This window comes from Fringilla coelebs (assembly GCF_963513975.1).
Source record: "Fringilla coelebs genome assembly, chromosome: Z".
In the NCBI taxonomy this organism is placed as follows: domain Eukaryota; kingdom Metazoa; phylum Chordata; class Aves; order Passeriformes; family Fringillidae; genus Fringilla; species Fringilla coelebs.
In genome coordinates this window covers 63,863,026-63,886,406 of record NC_140031.1, presented here as the reverse complement: position 1 = coordinate 63,886,406, position 23,381 = coordinate 63,863,026, and the positions used below count along the sequence as shown (strand labels likewise).

Sequence of the window (23,381 nt, the reverse complement as noted above, 5' to 3'; positions counted from 1 at the left end):
GGAATTCTTTGTGGCTTAGCTACCCACTACTTCATTTAAAAAGACAGAAAATCGTTTTAGGCTATAAAAAAAAAATCAATGTCTATCTTTATTTCTAATTTTTAGCAGAATATATTTTCAAACTCCTTTTCCTTTTCAAATACTTTTCCAAATACACTTTCTGCAGTACTGTGCAAAGATAGTATGCATTAAAGAAGTGTCAGAATTACCTCAAACTGACATGAAAATTTTGTCTTTCCTTGTAGTATCGCTGAGTTGGCTGCATACTGGCAAACCCGTTCAACACACACATTTTAAAGCACTGAAAAGTATCCCAGGTAAACAGAGGTAAAGAAAAAGTGAGTGCATTTTTTCATGCCTCAGTTTTTAATAGTGGCAACAAACCTTGTGTTGCCTGGTCCTCAGAGCTGGGAGTTGGGAGGACCGTGACAGCGGGAAGTGACTTTCCATTTTTAGACACTGAAATTGTCAGGGGCCTGTTGTACCAATTGACAATTTGTAGGTTTTGTGTGCCCAGACTGGTTTCATCCCAGAAGGATGAAGGAGGTGGTGGATGTCCCAGCAGGACCCCTCCCATCAACTGCTGCGTTCTTGGGAGTCTGGAGAGGTGCGTGCTGAGCTAGTCAGTGTTATCACAGTTTACAAGGCCATGATGGACGACCCAGGGAACTACAGACCTCTGAGTCTAACTTCAGTACCTGAAAAAAATTTTGGGGAAGATCCTACTGGTGCTGTTGAAAGGCTTTTAAAGGATAATGCAATCATCAGGCACAGCCAGCGCAGACTCACAGAGGGAGAGTCCTGTTTAATCACTGTGCCATCCTTCTGTGATGATGTCACCAGCTAAACTAGGGGACGAGGGGAAGGCAAGGGATGTAGTTTTCCTGGATTTTAGTGAGGCTCACTGTCCCTCACAGCATCCTTTTGAGCACGGTTCTGGCTGTGAGATGATCAGGTGCCCTCTCAGAGGCCAGTGCTGGGAGAATGCTGTTCAGCATCTCTGTCAGCAACACCGACAACGGGACCAAGGCCACCCTCAGCAAGTTTGCCACTGTCACCAAGCTGTGTGGGGCAGTCAATGTGCTGGAGAGAGGGGATGCCACACAGGGGGACAGGCTGGGAATGCACTGCTCTTAGGTTTTTTACTCACCCACCTGGTACTGTTGTCTTCCCTCAAGGCTGAGGTCTGACGCAATTACTTTCAGATGGTTTACCAGAGGAAGATAAATTCTTTTTAGGCAGCCCAGATTACAGTTGTTTTCCTGGGGTGTAATGCACATTGCTGGCTTGTATCTAGTTTTTCATTTACTGATATCCCCAGGTCCTTCTCTGCAGGGCTGGTCACATCTCCTTCATCCCCAGCCTATACTGCTCCTTGTTTTTCTTTGCTTCTTTGGGTCGTTCTTGCTTTCCCTGTTAAACTGTCTTTATCTCAACACAAGTTTTCCATCTTTTACCCTTCTGACTCTCTACCTTATCCCTCTGGTGTGGGAGTGAGCAACTGTGTTGGGCTTTGCTGATGGCTGGAGTTAAACAAAACACAGGGTCAGGTGCCCTCTGGGACAAGCCAACGTGGGCATGAACATGTTCTCCCTGGTAACCACAGCCTCTAATCCTGCACATGAATGGATGCTGACTGGACTGCTGTCCTTCCCGGGAGTTTCTCACTAACCCAGATCCTTCCCTGTCACAGTGTTGATCTCACACATCTTGAAACCATCCCGAATCAAAGTGGTTTACTGGTTTCTCAGTGACACACAGTTAGCTTGCACTTCTAGGCTCCTGAGAACTCTTGGGCTGCCACTGGGCAGGGCAGCTGGGCAGACCCTCCCTTAATTCGGGTCCCAGAGTTCTCCCAGAGGGGATCAGATCTCAAGGCAGAGCAGAAAAGGAAAAATGAGCTGCCATTGCTCCCTGTGGCAGAAAGAAAACAGACTCATTGTCGTTCTCACCCAAGTTCAGGTACTCCTTGATAAGTAACATAGAGAATAGAAATTCTCAGCTGCCCTGAAGTTGCTGAATTGAGCTTAATGATTAAAAAAAAAAAAAGATAAAAGGACCTAAAGGTATGCACAAAGGATGATAAATGTAGCTAAGTGCAGAAATCAGTGGAGAAACAGATAAGGAGGCCTACAGTGGTTTTTTAGCAAGCTATATAACAGGAAGCTACAGTGCGTGTCCAAAGAAAAAGTTTGAGGGAAGGTCACCTTTGAAGTATTTGATATTGAAGCATTCAGGGAATATGACCAGCAAAGATCCCTTTTGATGAACTTCCAGGACCTTACTTGCCTGCTTTCTAATGCTTCAAATTGTGTTAAAAATTTTATTTGGTATGATTTCAGTATCAACCTGAGCCACGGTGAGAGACTATAACATGGCCCAGGAGTATTATTTCCCTGCAAGGTTTAGGGCTAGAACATGTGACAGCTTTGCTCTGTGCTCCAAGCACATCTGCCTCTGCTCCTGAGGAACCTGCCTGCTTATGAGGGATGGGAAATATTCTCCACGTGTTGGAGAAGCTCCCAACACAGGCTCTTGGTCCTGGGGCAAGCGTGCTGGTAATCAGGGGTGGGGAGGTGTGGGAAGCAGAGACAGGGTGCCCAGCAAGGGCGGCAGGGTGGGTGCAAAGGTCTCCTGGGTACAGCCAGAGCAATTGCTGGCAGGGCTGGGGCATCTGGGCACTGCAGAGCCCCAGTGAAGTGCCTAGCAGCTGGGAAGGCTGGGAGCTGGATGATGGCCCTGGAGAAAATCCTAGAACGGGATGCTGAGCTGCAGGTGCCCCCTAAGCCAAGATGAGAGGCAGCTCTGCACAGCCCCAACAGCACTTTGGGTCTTTTGGGCCAGGGCTCCTCCAGCTTTGGAGGGACACACAGGGACCTGAGAGCATGGGGGTCTGCAGGATGTGCCATTTTCAGGCTGCTGGGAGGGCTCCCCAGAGGGCAGTGATCCTTGCAGCAGCCCTGAGAGCACTGGCTGGCCCTGGGTCTGGGAGCCTTGGGCTGAGCCTGGCTGGGGCACAGGAGGCATTTGCAGCTGGAGCCAGAGCCCTGATGGATGCCTGGCAGCAGAACTGATTTATTGTGCACCACAGACGGGCATCTGGTGTTTGCAAGCACAAGGGGTTTTTTTGAAATATAAACTCCTTCCTCTCCTGTTTGCTACTGCCAAATAGGTGTGTGCTGCACTGCGGGGTGGCACAACCATCCTCCATCCTTTCAGTGGCCCCTCTCTCCAGTATGTCTGTCCTTAACTCCTTTGTCCTGGCAGGCCCACAGCTGGGCTCATTAACAGCTCCTTGAGCCTTTTCACCCTTCAGCTGTTTGACCCTTTCACATGCTGGCACCTCAGTATGTGCCGTGCCCACTGGCCTCACTGAGCTGCTTCTCTGGCTCCTTGTACGGAAACCAAACACCAAAGTCTCCCAGTTTGCCAAACACCATGAGCTTGGACATGTTGGTGGAGACTTGAAAACATTTCCTTTGAACCCCCAAGCCCCAGTCCATCAGCTGGTGAGGGAGGATGGGCAGAAGAGAATAACTTCTGGAGGGGAGGTAGCCCTGCCTGCAACTGCAGCCAGCCACCCTGTCTGGGCAAGGGTTTCCCAAATGCACTCTGACACACCAGCACTTCGTGCTCTTCTGGGTGGGTGAGGGCTGAGAGCAGCTCTCTGGCAGCAGGCTGGCACCTGGGAATGCATTCCTAGATGTTCCTTACCAGCTTTCCCTGGAACTAGTAAGGGCAGAGGCATCCACAATATGATTCAACAAGCCTTTCTCAGCCCGGACAGGTTGCTGGCAGCGCAGCCACCTCAGACAGAGGACAGGAAATTAAAGACAGAAAAGGGGAGAAGGAAGTGTGCTAGGGCTTGGGATTAGCTGCCACCTCCTTTGGGAGGCAGCACACATGCAGGGAATAGGGGCACATTAACACTCAGCTGCATCCCCCTTCTCTTCCCCTGTTCTGAGGTCTGATTAAAAAAACCTCCCCAGCTAAATTTAGAGGGAGATGCTGCTCCATCCTGGGCCACCTGTGCCAGCAGGGGTTGGGTTAACTTGTGGGTATCCCTGAGTGTCCCCAGTCATGTGTTCAGCATCCCAAAAGAACATCTCTTTGTAACCCTGCTGCTCCTCATCCCTCTTCTTGCACCTCCCAACAGCATAAGATACTTCTGTGCTGACAATGGACAAGTGAACATCTCCTCTTGCACCTGGGCCACCGTTCCAGCCATGGATTTGGCCTTAGCACTATGTGTCAGAGTTTATCCTTGGCTTGTGCACTGAAAGCTTTCAGAGCAGGAGGAGCACTGTCTGTTTCACAGACCCCCTGTGAAACAAGGCACTCAGATAAAATAGACCAATTCTAATTTACTTCAGATTTTCTGCTGCAAGCAAACACTTTTATTACACAGGCTCTCTGGTCTCCCAGCCACCTTTCAAAGCATGGTGCCACAACTGAAAACTAGCTGACAGGAGAGAATTAAAGTGGAACTGGCTCCTTTCCTTCCTCTTCAGTCACACGCTCTTGCTTCCCACCCGACACTGCCCCAGCACCCCCGCAGACTTCCTGCTTGTTTGCCTTTGGATGACAGGCAGGAGTTTCAGACCCGCCTGCCCACCCCAGTGCAAGGAGCCCCAGGTCACCCATGTGCCTGGTGTGGGCAACCCCAGCCTGGAGCACAGGAATCACTCCTCACTGACTGGTGTGAGCTGAGGGCTGAGAAGATGATATTCTGCTATGTGCAACTCCCAGGTTCAAGGCAAACAGCTCTCAGCAGAGCCCCAGTGATGCTCCTGCTGTCACAGGCAGGAGAGGGATTCTGTAGCACCTGGTGGTCCAAGCCCCAGACAGGATGGAAGCTGCATATCCAGCATGGAGATGCTCAGATCAAGGAAGACTGGTTTCATGTGGTTTAGTTGGAAGAAAGCAGCTAGGAAGAGACAGCAGGTTTCAATGTAAACACACGGTCTGGATATGCAGCTGGGAAAGGGATTGCCACTTATGGATAGGAAATGTAGAATTTTCGCTTGGCTTTCTTATCTATGCATCCCACATGCCCACTCACCCTTTTTTGTACTGAGTTAATTTTATTTTCTTCTTTTCTCTTACTTTTTCTCTTACTTCAGCCATGGATTCTTTCTGTGACATCCTGTTAGCTACAGAGAATGCTCTAAATGGCAGTACAGCAAAAATCTTTTTTTCCCCCCTGTATTATCTTCTCCCATCTACCTCTATTTATGACAACATTCTGATTTCACTTTCTATTTTTTCTATTTTGCTTGTTCACCAGGTTATTGATGAACAGTAGCATCAAAAACACTCTCTTAGGACAGCCCAGCAAAGGTAGCACTGAAATCCATCTGCACTCATTGGGAACTGAAATTTTCTTGAAATAGTTGCTCCCTCTGTCCTCTGCTCACCCATATTATCCTGGTGATCAGTTCTTTGTAACACTTGCTCAACACTGCCAATTGCAGAGCAGGTGGTTCTTGCCTGAGTAACAGATGGTTGTCCTTCAGGGGCCAAGGTACAGCAGCTGAAGATCCTACCCAAAAGGAATGTAACACATCTTCCCAGAAAATTTCCAGGGAAATAGAAACTGGCCCACCAAGCTGTGGCAGATAATAACTGCAGATTTTTGGAAAAAGAGTCCAGGAATACCAGCAGCTATGTAGGTACCATTTATGTACCATCTGACGTGCAAGAGGTGCGTTACTACGTAAAAATTGAATTATTCTACAATAATAATGTAATTATTACTGTGAAATTATGGTAGCCCCAGCTGCATATACATACTTAGCCCTGCTTTACTTGTATTCAAAACCAAACCAATACATCTACACCTCAATATGACATAATTTATATGCCCTGTCAATGAAATTATGCCATTTATGAACAACTCACATGGAAACCACCCTTTCAAAATGAAATATACTCCTACACACCACTTTCCTTTTCACAGAGTCTGGCTTTCATGGAAAATGTTGGTACCTACAGGGCAGAAAGGGTGCCAAAGAGAACACTCCCTGCCTGAGGACTGTGCCTTGCACAGGGTGCTTGCTGCCCATCTGCAGCCCATTTTTGCCACAGTGACCCTGTCCCTCTGCTCAGCCCCCCGAGGAGAAAAGCACTCCCAGTCTCATTCACCCAGCAGCAATGCCAGCAGTATCTCTGAGATGGAAAGGTATTACCTAATGTAATGATGTCATGGCTGTGCCACAGAGCTTCAGCAGGACTGTAGAACATTCAACACTTTCTGCAACATCCACAGCACCCTCCACAGCACCTAAGAAAGAGCTTAGAGACTGGTTTCCCCCAGCAGTACCATGTGGCAGCAAGGCTGAGCTGTCTGCACAGCTCACAAGGAGCTTTGTCACATTGGCAGCAATATTGTCCTTAGCTCTGCAATATTGTCCTCTCTGTTCTGCACTGTCAAAGCAGGCAGGAAACTGGTTCAGTTTGGCAATAAACCATGATCTTCCCGCTGCTGAAGGGGAAACACACCATGTGAGGAGGTGGGGGAAGACAAAAGGGAAGGAGGAGGACTGGGAGTGGGTAGAACTCGCACTGTGTCTGAAACTGCAGCTCTGAGACACAGCCAGATGCTCAGGGCAGTGGAGGCAATGCCCCGTCCAGAAGGAATTAGTTGTTGAATTGCTGCCATCTGCAGTTCCTAGGGAGACTGGAAGCCTTTTGCTGGTGAATGCACTTCGCCTCATCCAACGGGCACAGAGCAGTAGGGGCTTCTTTTGCCTGGGTACAGTCTTCTCAACCTCTCTTTGGCTCGCTTTTTTCCTCCAGGTCCCAAAACAAGACTGAATTGAAGTGTATATTTCCATTTCCACTCTCCTACAGAGCCACCTACCTAACAGTCCATGAAATGAGGGCAGAAATTCTAGCCAACAGACTCAGCAGTGTTTCAGCAGCTCAGGGATGCTGTGATCTGTGACACTTGATGCTGAGATTCCCCCTGGCATCAGGTCTTGCAAAATCCATCATAAGCAAAATTATGGGCTCACAAAGACAATCCCCAGGAAGACCAGAGCCTGGGGGTATTTGGTATAAGTGGTTTCCCAAGGAACAGTCTCCCTAATCAGCAAATAGTATCCTTCATTCAGCAAATCTTGTCTGTGCTCTGAATTTCCTATACCCTGAGAAAGATTTACAAAGCAGATCATTGTTTCTTTTCTTAGTGGATTCAGACAGATTGCACTTTTCAGGTATGGTGCTTCAGGTATGGAGTTCTGTCAAAGTAGAACTCCTACCTGCTACCTCAGGATGATGAATTTTGTGGCTAATCATTCCATATGACCTTTAGTTAACCTGAAGGCTTTTGCTTCTGGCTCTTATCCCTAGCCCTTACCTACCCCCCCCACCCCCCAAACTGAAGTCACACAACAATTCTTTATCTGCTTCACTCTTCTTCTATTGGTAAACTGATGAAACTTGACTTGTTGAGGACATTACACAAAAATGAGGGTACACGAAATTATATGACCATACAGATTCATTACTGTGATTGTGTTCCCTGTGACTTCCTCAGCATGGGGTATTGATATTCGTCAGTAAATGTCCAACCCTACAGAAGTTGTATGGTTTCCTGTCCTTTCGTGTACACTTAATGATTGTGCATTGTGGAAGCACATTTATTTGTTGAATGAGACACCCCATTAACAACAGACAGATGGTCTGGTCGTAGAATTCATTTTAGCATGTTAGTGAGCAACCATCCAAGACCAAAACTGACATCTTTATTTTTTGATGCTGTGTCATTTTTAGTATTCAACTGCATTTACTCCTTTTGTGGCAAACTGATCATTCTCCATGCTGAAGTCTTAAAGACGAAGTGAAATCACTTATTTTCATGCTCTACAACTTCCTTTCCCTGCTCTGTTTCCTTAAATCTGTTCAATGCAATGGTATAGAGAGGAAGATGAAAGGCTAGTTTTTAAATTTGGCCTTGCTCTTCAGAAGGAAAAGACATAGCGAAATGCCCATAAGGCCAAGCAAAATACAAGCACAAAGTGCTCCTGGCCTAGACCTGGGTAGAAAGGAAGTGTATGTTTCAAGAGAGTAGTAATAACCTCTGTACACAGAAGGGATATGGTCTATGATCAACAGCAGGTCAGTAAATTGCAGAGCAAGAGCAAGCTGAGAGAGAGAACCAATACTTCAGATATTGCAAAAACACGTGTTTTAGCAGCACCAGTATGCATAATTACTTCTTTCAATTAGCACAATTGTTTAATGAATTTTTTACAGAAATACTTCCTAATTACTATGCAAACTATCACAACTACTTGCTAAGGATTTTTTTTAAGATGGTAGATCATATAAACATTATGGTCTATGTACCTCATTTCATTACGAGTCTGTTGCACATGAGAAAAGGATTTCCATTCCTTGTTTTGAGTACAGTTCTGTCTTGTTTCTCTTGCTGAACTCACAGATTTGTTGTCAGTTTTTAAATAAGACTATATGATGGCCCAAGCTCCTAGTACTCAAATGAGCTGTGAATTGCTTCTTAACTTCTCTCTCCATATTCTTTCCTTAATCGCCTCTCAAAAAATATAAACATTCTGCAAACCCTAGCAAACATGGTGTGGTCAAAATGATTCTCCTGCACACACAAATCTATGGGAAGAAACAATGAGACAGAGGAAGTTGGTGGGCTATCTCCCAGGACATTTATAATGGAGGACTGTCCTGGCTTGGGCATCTGCACAACTGTTAACTTTAGACTCTTCTAGTGGTGCCAGGATAAGCCTTTCCAAGATGTCCATTTCAAAATGAAGATTTGCTGAATTTTGTTCCAAATACTAGAAGTGTGATGGTACTGGAGTTCTTTCACAACTGGAAATCACACTTTGAGACACACTGATGTGTTAAGTGGCACAGTGCAATCCACTGCAAAGGTCAGCATGAGATGGGGTTAGGCAGAATAGGCATTTCAGAACTGATGGCTCACAAATAGAATATTTGTGCGTTTGAAAAAGCACAGAGCTTTGTGGATGTAGTAATTCACAAACTCAGAATATGTTGAGTTGGAAGGGACCCATCAGGATCATTCTGTCCAACTCCTGGCCCTGCACAGCACCATCCCTAAGAAACACACCATGTGCCCAGGAGTATTGTCCAAACCGCTCTTCAACTCTGTCAGGCTTGGTGCTGTGACCACTTCCCTGGAGAGCCTGTTCCAGTGCCCAAACACCCTCTGGGTGAAGAACCTTTTCTGATACTGCAGATGTTCAAGGCAGGAAGAACCAAGAGATAACAGTTACTAAAAATTACCAGTAAAGAAGGAAAAACTGGTTAGGTTTCAAGGATATGTTAATTATATGAGATTTATTGCTTTGATGCTTGGAACATGGCATTATGTTAGTTTTGGCTCACATTATACTAGCTTGGTGCGCAAAGGTGAATTAAAGAGCAGTGATGAAGAGGAGTGCTTTCCTTCAGTGGCGACCCCCAAAGAGGGCTGTGACCACCTAAAAGAGTGGTGGAGCATCCGCGCTAAAGGGTGGTGATAGGGCGGAGATAGAAGTGTGATGAATCGAAAATGGGAGGAGATGGCTTCGGCAGATAAGATAAAAGGAGGAATTTTTGGTTGGCACGCTTTTATGTGAAGTGGCGAAGGTCCAAGGACCTGCACGCTCCGTACCCCGCGGTAATCTTTTTGCTTATGCGCTATTATTGGAACCAAATTATCTCTTATTTTAAATTACCTCATATTTTAACCAAATTACATTGCTAATGTATCAAGTATAATTGAATATTTTTTTAAGCTTTCCAATTAAAATTGCTACTTTAAATTTTCTTTGGCTTCTCCTTGATGGGATAATTTGGCAAATATAAAACACCCTTTGAGCATTCTCCAAAAGCTCTATGTCTTTTTAATATTACATCACCTAGAAATGCCCCAGCTCTCGAGGTGAGGCCGCCCCAGTGCAGAGCAGAGCGGGACAATCCCCTCCCTTGTCCGGCTGTGATGCTGTGCCTGATGCACCCCAGGACACGGGTGACCCTCCTGGCTGCCAGGGCACTGCTGACTCGTGTTCAGCTTGTCAGTCAGAACCCCCAGGTGTCCCCTTCCACGGAGCTACTCTCCAGCCTCTAATTCTCATCTATACACACACACACACAAACACACACACACAGTTGCCATGTCCCAGGCACAGAATCTGGCACTTTCCCTCACTGAACATCACACTGGTGATGCCTGTCCAGCCCTCTCATTTGCCGAGGTTTCTCAGCGAGGCCTCTGAGGGAGTAGACAGCTTTCCCGATTAAGTGTTTGTTGCGGTTCATGTTTGTTTTATTTATTGTTTAATGGTTTGTTCTCTTGTACCCCTATGTTCTCCCCAAAGTTGGTTCCACCCTGATTTGTACCCTCCCTCAAAGCTGTCCCTCATGCCTTTCTCCGCCCTCTGTTCCAGCTTCTTCCCTTGCCTGTCAAAGCAACCCAGTCCCTTTTTCCTGTACCTTCCCTGTCACTCTCCCCTTGGGCCAGTCCCTGATTGTGACATCCCTTCGGAATGCCCCTAAACCTCAACACCCTATTGACCCATATGACTTAGCCTCTCCTCCCATCAGTCCTGATTGCTCCCAAACCAGTGACATACTCCCTTCACTCCTCCCCTGAAGATCCCCCTTTGGATCAGTTTGTAACCACGCTCTAAGTCAAGGCTGTTTAAAAACCCGTGCAGAATTGTGCTTGGTGCTCTTACCTTGCTCCCGTCCCTGGGAATAAACCCTTCCCCGTGTAACCTCAAGATGAAGAGCCTCCTCCTCCCTCCTTTTCCCGCTCCCTGTCACTGTCTCTGTCTGCACCGGAGAGCAAATGGCTCTTCAGGTTCAGCCGTGGGCAGAACCAAAGCCCCGCCTGATCCCCACTCTTGGCGCAGTGCTGGAGTTCTAAGAGCTAGCCTGGGCTCCAGAGGGCTGCTTGAAGTGTTGTTGGCAAACTAAGTATTCCTTCCAGTCCTGTGTCCAGGTCATTTATGAAGCTGCTGAGGAGCACAGGGCTAAGGATGGAGCCCCTGTGGAGCCCACCAGTGACAGGTCACCATCTGATGTCACCCCAGTCACTGTAACCCTTTGCACCTGACCCATGAGCCAGTTGCTCACCCTTTATTTGATGTGTTCATCCAGGTGTGTGCTAGTTGTTTTATCCAGAAAGATAGTAACAGCATGGAAAGCTTTACTGAAATCCAAAAAGATTACATAACCTGGCTTCCCTTGGTCAGCTTGCTGTAGAAGCAAGCTTGGGTTCCCTTGTGTTATATTGCTGTAGAAGGAAATCAGGTTGGACAAGCAGGAACTTCCCCTCATGAAGCTGTGCTGGCTGTGACCGATTACTGGGTTGTCCGCCCAAGTGTTTTTCAGTACTCCCAATAATTAATTTTTTCCACAATTTTACTTGGCAGTGAAGTGAGACTTCACTGTAGTTTTAGGAGTCTTCCTTCTTTTCCTTCTTGAAAACTGGGATAACATTCACCAGTCCCAGTCAGCTGGAACCTCTCCAGATTCCCAAGACTGCTCAAAAACCATGGAGAGGGGCTTTGTGATGACATCAGCCAGCTCTTTGAGGATTCCTGGATGAATCCCATCAGGCCCCATAGATTTGCAGGGATCCAGATGAAGATCCTGCACAAGTTCAGAGTCAAAAAGAAATTGATCTTTCTCACAGTCATGGTCCTCCTGCTCAGGGCACTGAGATCCCTTGGGGGTCCATCATCCCTGGCCCGTTACCCATGTTAAAGACAGGCAAAGAATGCATTTAACACCTCTGCCTTCCTCCTGTCCCTGTTTGGGAGGTGACCTTGCTCATCCTGTAACAGGCTGATGTTACTTCAACACGGCCTTTTGCAATTAATGTATTTGAAAAGACTGTTTTTATTGACCCCGTTTCTGGCCAGCTTCCACTCCAGTTGAGCTTTGGGTGCCTAAATTTTCTCACTACAGTGGGAAGCAGCATCTCTGCATTCTCCCCATGTTACCTGACCTTACTTCTATTTGGCATATACCTTACTTTTTGCCTTGCTTCCAAGAGAAAATGCCTGCTCAACCAAGCTGTCCTCCTGCCTCACCTGCCTGATTCCGACATTTAGGAATTGCCTGCTACTGTGCCCCAAGGTGATTAAAAAGTGACCAGCACTGATGGACCCCAAACATTTTCCCAGAGGATTTTACTTACTAGTTCCCTGAACATCTGCCCTCCTCATGTCCAGAGCTGAGGTTTTGCTGGGATTTTCTCTCCCATCAAGAAAGATTTTTACCACTTTGTGGTCACTGTGGCCAAGATGGAGCCAATCTCCATGCATGAGATCCTCTCTGTTGACAAGCAGTAGGTCAAGGATGGAATCTTTCCCAGCTGGCTCCCTTGGCTTCTATAAAGCTGTCACCAAGGTTTTTAAGAATGTTATGACCTGGGTTGTACCAGCTGTATGATGGCCCCCAGTTGAAGTCCCCTATAAGGACAAGGGGAGTTGATTTTGAAGTGTACCCCAGTTCCTCAAAGAACCATAGATAAGGGAAGATCCTTATGCTGGTAAATAAATACATCTAAACCTACCAAGGTTAGCAAAGGCTAGAATTGGACAAAAGCTGCAGCAATGCCACTGCTCCTGAAAAGCCAAATCTGTCTATTGCACATGTAAGACTAAATAAGAAATGAGGAACTCCAACTTTTCTTAATCACGCTGTCATTCCTGAATCAGTTGATAAGCACTGTGGGCATGCAAATCACGAATTTGCAAGGCGAATCAGTTGCAAGGAAATACCACATCTAAAAGTCAGATGGTCATGTGCACCACAGTGTGATCTGTGGGAGAAGGAGGGTTACAGCAGACACACGAGATAGAGAAACTAGAGCTGTAGGCACTAGTTCAAAGCAAGAAAGGAAAACAGAATCACAACAGAGTACACAGGAGGCAGTATCTGGGGGCAGTGATATGATTTACTAGAAGTTAGCAACAGAAACTGTCAGTCAATTAATGAGAATGGCAGGAGACCCTCAAGGAGTGATAACACAGGACTGTGAGCAAAGACTGCACACGCTGAGGACACAAAGGTGGGGAGCAGAGACAGATCAGGAGAGAGAAGCAGGGCAATTCTACTCTTCAGGCTAGGACTGGTCATGGCCAAACTACTGATGATGCTGGAAGCTGCTCTGCAGTATACTTGCGTGCAAAAAACTTGACTTTTCAAGTATCTGAGCTCACAGACTGATACCTTTGTCTTTTCCAACATCTCCCAAACCCAGAAGGTATGTGTGCGAACCTGCATAGAGATTCTCAAAAGGATGAATTAATCTTCAAATGCGTCTGAGTACCTGGAACATGTGCTAGAGATGCGTAAATGAAAACCTCTTAAAAAACTACATCTGTCAACTTAGTTATCTTAAAACCAAAATCACACAACTCTTTTTTTTTCCCCTTTCTTTTTGGTTTTGTTTTACTACCAGTTTCTTGTGTGACCATGGCTAATGAAACCATCATAATTCAGGATGCATCACTTACTACTGTTAGGGCACTGCAAAAGTGTAACACATCTCTTCAGCTGATTCACAGTGCAAATAGTATGCCTAAGAACCTTCATCCCTGCAAGTTTCTTCTGGCTATGTAAATAAGATCTTCAGAACACAAGGCTTTGAGTGTGATGAATTCTCACACACTGACAAATATGGTAGAGCATTTCAGATCAGTTTCTGAGGCGCTCTCAATGTAAGAATACAGAAAAAGTTGTGTGCTACAGTTAAGGTGGCAAAACACCTACAACACAAGTGGCTGTTGCCAGTAATAGTTCAATTTGCATGATGATGCACAGAAATATGCCCAGGAATAAAAGACAACCATACACTCCTCAGAGAAAGAACAGGACAAAATTGTGTAAGTGTACATCATACATTTATTACCGAACAACTCTCTCAACTCCAAAATTGGGCACAGGGATTAAAAATAAAAATTCATTGCACTACCTAGTAAAGCATTACTAGTAACTCTCATAAAAAATGTACAAATTTTGTTAAAAATTTATCAAGCCTTCAAATGATTTGGTTACAGATATTTATAATACATTTAAAACTACATGTTAAATGATACAATAGCATATGATTTAAAGAAAACACTTAACAAAATATGATTCCAACAAAAACCATAAGCTTTCATAATAATTAGCAAGTCTGAAACACAAGTAGCAAAATGAGGTAACAATGTACCAAAGGAAAAAAAACCACAGCTTTTACAAAGGCCCAAAGATAACTCAGTTGAAACTGTTTTCTACAATTAAAATTAAAACAGTTGGTAAGTCTCATCCCAAGTATGATGCACTGTATTAAGAGCTGTGAAGTCACATTCAGGAGCCTCTACAAAATGTCGTACAACATATGGCCTTACTTCTTTTTCTAAAGAAAGCCAAAAAATGAGACACTGGAATTATCTGTAGGCCTTGATATCCACCAAAATGTCAAATTAAATTGACAGTTTATGCAAAAAAGCACAGCAGTGCCAATACGATAAAGCAAACATATTGGAGGTTGGATATTTTCATTTTTTTGGAGAAAAAAAGTCACTGGATGGCAGAAAGGCAATGAACATAAAAGAAGTGTTGCTGAATTCAGGTGCTGTCAGGCACCATGGCAGCTGTGCATAATACATGGCAGTTAAGAGCTGAACATAAATCCCCTGCCCTTGACAGCCACCACAGAAGATGTGGTTGTAGCCTGTCTGAGCTGATTCAAAACATAAACATGTGTGCTCTTTGTACACACTAACCACGAGAAGCAAGTCCCCATTCATCCAAGCAAAACGAAGAACCATTCCAGGAGAGATGAGCCATAAGAGTGCAACAATTAATTGCAGGATTTCACCAACTTAGACCCTCCATCTCCTAGATCTCTCATTGTCTCACTGAATTTTAGTGGGGGAAAAGGGACATTTCTCCAGTTCCAGAAAGAGAACTACTTTCACTCAGCTTCAGAAGTATGTGTCTTGTTCACTTGTATCAAGTTTAGAAAAAGTACCCTCTTTCCATGCTTTGAACTGAGTACTAAACACAGAAATGTTAGTCATGTTTAAATCTGTACATGGATTCTTTTTCTTTTGCAGTAATATAAAAGAGTCTAAGTTTTGTAAGACATACGTGGCATATGCTTTTTAAACATGATTTTATTTGTTAAAAAAATAAATTTTATTACATGTAATTTAACCTGCTATGTGCTATTGTGAAAAGCCTATTCTTTAGCTCCACTGGAAGAGAGAAAAAAGAAATTCTAGTATTTTGAAGTGGAAGTAACAGCATTTTTGTTTATTTAGTGCTCCTATGTAAGGACAGGTACAGAAAGAGTCACTGTTTTTGAGAACTACCTGTATAACTAAACAGAGAGAAAAACATCTGAAACAGGGCAAAATTGTGCTTTTATTTAGCTGCACCAAGAGCTGTGACTGGTATGTAAAATCTTTAAAGAGGAAAACAGCATGGAGAACATCTAACACTGTTTGATATTTTAACTGATACTAAAGCATAGCAGCATACAAAAGCATCAGAAATTATAAAGAATAAACTTAAAGCTGAGACTGGCAGCAAGTTGTAGCAATACCGGTAATTGTGCCACTTGTGCTGCTGCTGCAACCAAAGAAATGACATTGAATTTATGAGAAGAGTTTCCTTGCAAAAAGTGCATCCTTTTAATAACTGTGGTATAGGCAGACCTAAATATTTTGCTAGAAGACATCAAAGATATTAACAGTGTGAACATTACAAAAAAAAGCTCATTTTTTTCAACGGCCCAAATAAAATATTATTCAGAGCACTTGAATAGACATTATCCCCTTTTTTCACAGCACTGTTCTGGAAAGTATTCCAAATGGCTCCTCTAGTGAAGCACTCTGGAAACTTGATTGCAAAAACCTAGGAGTTCCTTCTTCCTATTATACTCATCATGAAGTAAGGAAGGGAAAGAAGCAGCATCAGGGCAACTGAATTCTGCAGGTTATGACCAAAACCTACCTCCTCTTGTGACAGGGTGAAAGAAATATGAAATTCTACTTCACTGAGAAAATGCTAAAAAATGTATTTTATTCATGAAGTTGCAGGAATAAAATTGTAACCGTTTACAAGTTATTTTAGTTACATATCAACTTCCTTGCAGATGACAAAGAACCAAAAGCCAATGTTTATAAGTGAAAAGATGATGTCCTTAGGAAGTACAATGGGCAAGAGTTAAGAGCTCTTCCACAAGACCAGGACACCCTCAGTGTACTTCCTGCTTCCTTTCATGAAAGAAACACATAACTGGTAAACCCAGCTAGAAAAATTTAAGGAAAACAGAAAAACATTGATATATTTCAGCGGTTGAAAACATTAATATTGCTAAATGTGATATTGTGACTCTACATTGATAAAATAACTTGTAAATCAGCCATTAAAAAATCCAGACTTTGTAACATATGATAAAACCCCCAAGGTTACTCATGTATGAAGAATCAATGCATTCTTTAGTGGTACACACTTAAAGCCTCCAGTGAAGGGGAAGCTGTTTGAATAGTAGTAGGTAGAAAGGTCTTTACACCTGTAAGTACGTTGGGGACAAAATACTAAATGTCTGTAATTGCTGCACCCATCGCATTCAGTGTGCAACTGCAAACACAAGGAAAGGAACCAGTGTACAGTACTAGTACTGTTTAAATAACACACAAGATTATACATTGCAGCATAATTATTACTACACACATACGTTCTCAGAACATGCTGGTATATAGGTTCTCAAACACGCAGGCACACCCAGTCACAAGCACACTTCACTCACCCTCTGTCAGGCAAACACACACTCACACCATTCATCCCCACTCACAGTATCTGAAGGCTCTATATAAGGTAGATTGCTATATTGTTTGGAGCTACCACTTTTTTTTTTCCTTTTTCTTTTATATAAAAGCACATGCTAAAAGATCACATCCACAGTAATCTCGCAGCAATACTTGGAATGATCACACAAAACCCAGGGAATGTTAGTGCACACACAAAATTAAGCTAAAAAAAAAATCTTTGGAGTTCCAATCACACTTGTTAGTATAACAATCCTGTAACTGTGAAGACTAGTTATAAGCTTTATAATTGATTAAGTCACACAGTGCAAAGTAAGGTCCATTGACCCTTTTGTGTAAAGGGTAGGCTGGAAGCCACATGGGTAGGTAAGTTCAATAGAGAGTTCATATATACATGTGACCAGAAACACCCAAACCAGATTTGTGCTCTTAGATTGGTCATTCTGAATCACGATGCACTTCTGAAGCATCAGCTCTACAAATCGGGCAGGTACGATTTGCCTGTAAAACCAGAAAAACAAAAGATGGTTAACCAGACTGACAAATACATTGTTAAAGTAACATGTATGTGACACTGACATCTGTGACCACTGAAGAGCAATTCAAGAGAAGACAGAATGTGCTTATGCCTTTTCTTGTTTTGTTGTGTTTGAATGGTGTGGTGAGTCTGCAAATTCAAAATTACATTTACAAAAAATAATTGTGCCTTTTATCTTTAAAGCCAAAGCAAGACAACAAAAAAGGCTCTGGCTAAGCGATGGTCGTTTCATTAATGCAGATTCACAATTATAGTATATTGCAGTCACATAGATGCAACTAACAACCTGTACTGTATGATGAAGAGAAAACCACCAAAACAAACTGAGACACCTTGGGCTCAAATAAACATTTTGTGTGAGGATGTCACATTGTCACAAACTGTAATGATCAGGAATGACACCATACTTTGTTTATTTGGTTATCATCACAGAAAAACATCAGACAGACTTGGTCAAAGCTGAAAGCAAACCAGGGAAAAAGGGAGGGGCTTTTAGTAAAGGGGAAGGGGAATAAAAAAAAGAAAGAAAAGATGACCCAGCCAAGCAGATATTCAAGTAACACACACTAGCAGGCCTACATTTAGCTCTTTAGTAACGTACATATTGAAAATATACCCTGTGACTCATTTATTTTTCTAGCTTCCTTAAAAACTAAGACAGATAAGAAGTAATATTCTTTAAGCTACTGGGAAAATATTTCTGCCTTGTCATTCCCCTTTCAAATACTGGCAAATTTCATTTTAGCAAATAATGAGAAAAAGCCCCAGAAAAATATATAACATCTATGAGTCAATACTTCCCTTGCAAAGGTAAGAGTGAAGAGAGCTCTTCCCTCTCACAAATTCTCTATTTCACAGTTACCAAAACTGCAAGACCAACCACTGTACTCCAAGTCTTCTAAGGCAATCAGATTTTTCAATGAAAATACAAGTGAAGAGCAGCCTGAAGAAATGTCTGCCATAATCTACTTGTATTTCTTGTTCTTCTCACCTTCTGTACAGCTGCTATTTAATCAGTGCTCTTACTGGGTGGTCCTAACTCTTGAGCCTTTCTTTTTCACACAAATCCTCTTCCATGGGTAAATGATTTTGTAAAACTGTAGTTTGTATATATTACATTTCTGTATAGATGCATACACAAAAATGTACATATGTAACCCACTTTATCTGCCCCAGAAACCAACATTAACAGCAAAGTAGGGAAGGAAATCTGTTGGCACTCATTCTTGTTAGGCAAGCTGTGTAAAACAGCTGAAGCCACCATCATCACCAAGCTCTGTATCATACATCCTATATGATTTACTTTTTTTCAATTCTTCTTTAATGTTGTGTAATACTCAAATGCTCAGTTACTGTGTTAAGCAAATGGAAAACACAGTAAGAGCTGTCAATGAAAACAGCTGTATTCATATTCATTTTCCATTGTGCCAAATATTATGAAGAAACAGTCTTCATCAATTATTAGAATAATATAATACCTAGGCCGTGATTCCATTCTGCTGGCTTTTTAAGTATCAGAAACACAAAACAAGATGAAATGGAGCATAACAGCAAAATATCCCCACCCTCTCCTACAAACCTACATAACCAATTTCATCTAAGATAGGATTACTTTCTCTTACCTTCAGCCATTTATCAACACACTTGGCATGGAACTCGTGGTTACAGGGTAAGACTCTAAGTAGCTGCCTTGACTCAAAATCACACATGCACACCACACATCTGAAAAAGACAATGAAGTTCAAATGTATCTGGCTGTGTAAGAACAACAAATGCGCAATTCCATACAAAACCTGAGAGGTATGATTGCAACACAGTAGCTATTTTACTCCTTCAGTAGCTACAGTGATATACATCTGACAATGGAAACTGAGAATTGACTGTGTGGTTCTATGGGTGTTTTATTGTTTGTTTTTTTTTTATTTACTGTGCTTTTTATTTACTTTGCTTTACATCACAAATCAAGTATTCTTGCTGTTCTGACCTCGCTGCGACTGCAAGTGAAAGAAATTAAAATCAAGCCACCTAAATTATGGATCCTTGAAAGAGACCAATATACTTACAATGTCTGCTCTGACTGGTGATTGTTTGGGTTGAACCTGTAGGATGGAAGCTGCTCAATGTCTGCTTTTGTTAATCCCCGTGGTTTGGCTTCTCCCAGACGTTCTGCCAAATTCAGCAGTGCCTGCAAAACATGGAAACCAGACATATAAAAATTCACTGATCAAACAGGCTCTGCTTCCACTAGTGCTGGATGCTACCATCACATCTCACTATACCAGCTGCTAGCACAAAGCACCTTTCTATCAAGAAATGTTTTGAACCTTAGTGCTCCCACAAAATACAAGCTCCTTAGAAAGTCTTTCATAACTTAACTATCTTTGTAATGACGTAAGATATTTCCTCTGTGATTTCAAAACCCACCTCCCAAGGACCAAACTTCCAATTAGTCTTGTGACTGCATGCACAGCTCAATAAATAATTCACTTCTGAGAGATCACCTCACCCTGCCATGAAATTAACAGCACTGGTAACCAGAAAGAAACTGTCAGCTTATTTCTTTCGTTAGAATATGTGAATTTGGTCTTGTGAGAGAAATCATAAATTTAATGGGACAGTTTATGATTCCCCTTCCATATCTGGGGCTAGCCGAATTAAATTATGGAGATTTTATCCTCAATCTGGAAAACAAATACATATCATCAGACTTCAGGTGCTTTTTTGGCTGCTAATTTTTTTGTTTATTTTCTGTAAGTCAACGATTGCATCTAAAATCCTTTCATGTATTGAAATTTGCAATCTGTCATGTATTTAACTCACTCTCCTTCATGAGGGGCATATGAAACAACATCAGTGTGATAAACAATCAGAGGAAAGATACTATGTAAGCTGCAAATGGTATTGATTTCTTACGTTACTGAACCTAGGGCCCAAATTCTCAGGAAGACGTTGCTGCTTCTGAACCACCACAGAAGTTATTAAAGAAGCACTCGTTGTTAAACTGAAGATGTGCAACTACATAGATATCTTAACGAGAGCACAGGCAAAGAGATGCAGAAGTCACAGTTAATGATGACTAACTCAAGAGAAATTAAATGGAATCCATTAGCTTCAGAACCAGCAAAGAAACAACAGTTAGAACAGCCCCATAATTATCTAGAATATTTAAAAGGGTTCTGCATCTCTAGATGTGAATTACCATCCCCTCCAGAGGGCAAGAAGAAAGGCAGTAAGGCAAATTATATAAACATTATGTTTAGATTAATTAATCCTATGATATTAAAACTATTCTGAAAGTTACACTCATAAAACCAGCAACTTACCCTTTTCTTTTGAAAGTGCTTCTGTTTGGTATTTAAAATCATTTAAATTTTGAAAGGAGAAGAATAGCATGGAGAACATAAAAGTTAAACAATTTAATGATTACTAGCCCGGAAAGGTGCATTCTGGGAAAGAGCTATAGACAAGAAAGAAAGCTAAACACTTCTAATATTCAGTATTACAAAAAAATCTGAAAGGACCATTTTTGGACTCTGTCTTCACAGTCACTACATTTATTTGAAAAGCAAAACCAGGATTAAAAGCAAAATAGAATAAAATTTTATCTATTGATTGAGCTAACACCTGTTCTTTAAAGGGAGTTGTAGTTCACACACCAACCTCATAGTTTTCTACCTCTCCATCTTCCACATCCAACTCAAAGCTGAAAGCTGGTCCAACTGCCGGTGGCACTGGGAGCATTGATCTACCATGAGAGCAAACAAGGATAAGGTTCAGCATCTTGCTGAAGGAAAGCACAGAAACATCTGGCAGAGGTAAAGTAACCTTTGTGATGCCTCTCAAATCAACTTGTTCTCAGAACTGCCAAAAATGTTGTGTTTGAAGTCAAGAACAGACATTTGAAGTGAAAGAGTCACAGAAAAAAAGCTTTTTCTGCTAACTTTCTGAAATTGGGAGTACTGAGTTTTTAACTGCATGCGTGCTCCACTTGATACTTTTAACCAAGCTCAGCTTCATTACAGCAACTAAATTCTTCATTATCACAGACTATGGAGACCTAAAACTGACAAAAATTGACTGCTTTTAAATATGTTTTCTGCTTTTAAATATGTTTTATTTCTTAAGTGGATAAAAGACCATCAAAGAGGAATACTAAGTCCACTTAGATCTCCAACATAAAAGTCTTGCAACTTCTGCAAGCCTAAAACACGAAGATAAATAGGATTTGCTACCAGACAAACCCATCCTGAAGGCAAGCACAAATTCACCTTCTCAAGTATCGTGATACTGGTAAAAGCAGAATCCCTTCAGACTGAAAGATCAGAGAGATGTTTTTCTGGTTGTATATTCAGTAAGTCTTTTTACCCCTCCAAGGTACTACAATGGGTCAAAACTTCATCCACAGACATGGAAATCACAAATTCAAAGCACTAATAGAGTAGAATCAGGAATTACTGTGCCACATCATGTCGTCAATGAATAGGCAAGAAGCTACAACACTACTCTCAGACTGCAAGATGAAAAGTTGAATAACTTTGCTGAATCAGATTTCTGGTGCCATTTTCAGGCCACGCCTGATGTTGCACAGAGAGAATCTATAGAGCTGGTGTCAGTGCTTGATTATTTCCTTGTCAACGTCACCTTTGCACCAGAAACCTAATCTTTGTTTTCCGAACATTTAATTCTTACATCTAATACAGAACACAGAAGACTAATACATCTCATGTCATAGACCCAAACTCTCTTCCAGAGAGTCTACCGTAACACACTACAGGTAATTCCTAAATGTTAATTGTCCCACAATCTTTTCCAGAAACAGCTACTCAAGAGGCAAAACAGAAATGTGACAGTTGTGACACAGTAGCACTTAAGCCAATAAAGAATAACACATCACAGAAGTCTCCACTCTTGCGTTTTACAATTAAGAACCAAACCAAATTAATTTATTCTGTAAATGAAGACTCCTACAACTTGATCCTGTAGTGTAACTATGCCTCTGTAAGAGTATCATAGAACTATGATTTAAAATCTGTTGAAGATTTTACCAAGAGTTCAGAAACAAGAGGCTATTGTGTGTCAAAAAACTACACTGGACAAAAACGGTTCACTCGTATTTTTCCTTGCTCAGTGGTGTTGGTTATTAAAAATAGGCTGAAAAGTTTACACAGAAATGGAAGTTTTCCTCGAGACAGGTGAAATATGCCTGGTCTCTGGTAGAGTCCAACCATAAAAAGTGCCAAGATGCTTTCTGACTTCTTAATAGCCTACATGGAAGCAAATGTACTTTTCACTTACAGCACATAAGGTAATAGGCTGGGATGGTAAGGGTGTGGTGGTATTGGCTGCTGTGATCGGTATCTGCTGCGCCCTGTGAGTCTTCGAGGCATAAAAGGTGGGTAAGGCTGCAAGAAAGAAGAAAATAAGCTTCAACTGAAACTTGCAGAACTGGAACTTGTGTCCAGTTCTGGGCTCCCCAGCACAAGACAGACACGGACATACTGGAGAGAGTCCAACAAAGGGTCACTAAGATGGGACTGGAGCATCTCACGTGTGCAAAAAGGCTGAAACAGCTTGAGCCTGTTCAGCCTGGAGAAGAGAGGGCTCAGGGGGATCCTATCAATGTATATAAATACCTGAAGGGAAGGTGCAAAGAAGATGGAGCCAGGCTCTTTTCAGTGGTGCCCAGTGGCAGGACCAGAAACACTGGGCACAGACTGAAACACAGGAGGCTCCGACTGAACATCAGGAAACACTTTACTCTGAGGGTGACTGAGCACTGGCACAGGTTGCCTAGGGAGATGGTGGAGTCTGCCTTCCTGGAGATACTCAAAAGCTGGCTGGACATAGTCCTGCACACCCAGTTTTAGGTGGCCCTGCTTGACCAGATGACCTCCCTTCCAACCTTATCCAGTTTGTGAGCCCATGATTCTACATTTCTATTCTTAATCAATAATGAAATAATGAAATCCACTTTCAATAAAGCATTGTTTAAAAAAATTCAGCCTCTGCTAAAATCCAAC

The 23,381-nt window shown here is 42.6% G+C and overlaps 1 protein-coding gene across 2 annotated transcripts in view; it reads right to left on the bottom strand.

The window, feature by feature from the left end:
• Positions 1–13,900: 13,900 nt before the first annotated feature.
• The window catches only part of RNF38 (ring finger protein 38), a gene marked incomplete at its 5' end in the record, with an annotated part of 111,562 nt that continues 102,081 nt past the window's right edge, over positions 13,901–23,381 (bottom strand). For both annotated transcript variants that reach the window (XM_084225338.1, XM_084225339.1), the window contains 5 exons: positions 13,901–17,324; positions 18,984–19,083; positions 19,425–19,546; positions 21,022–21,106; positions 22,657–22,763. In XM_084225338.1, the coding sequence (XP_084081464.1) occupies positions 17,262–17,324; positions 18,984–19,083; positions 19,425–19,546; positions 21,022–21,106; positions 22,657–22,763 (477 nt within the window). In that variant the 3' untranslated portion in view covers positions 13,901–17,261. The remainder of the gene's footprint in view (positions 17,325–18,983; positions 19,084–19,424; positions 19,547–21,021; positions 21,107–22,656; positions 22,764–23,381) is intronic.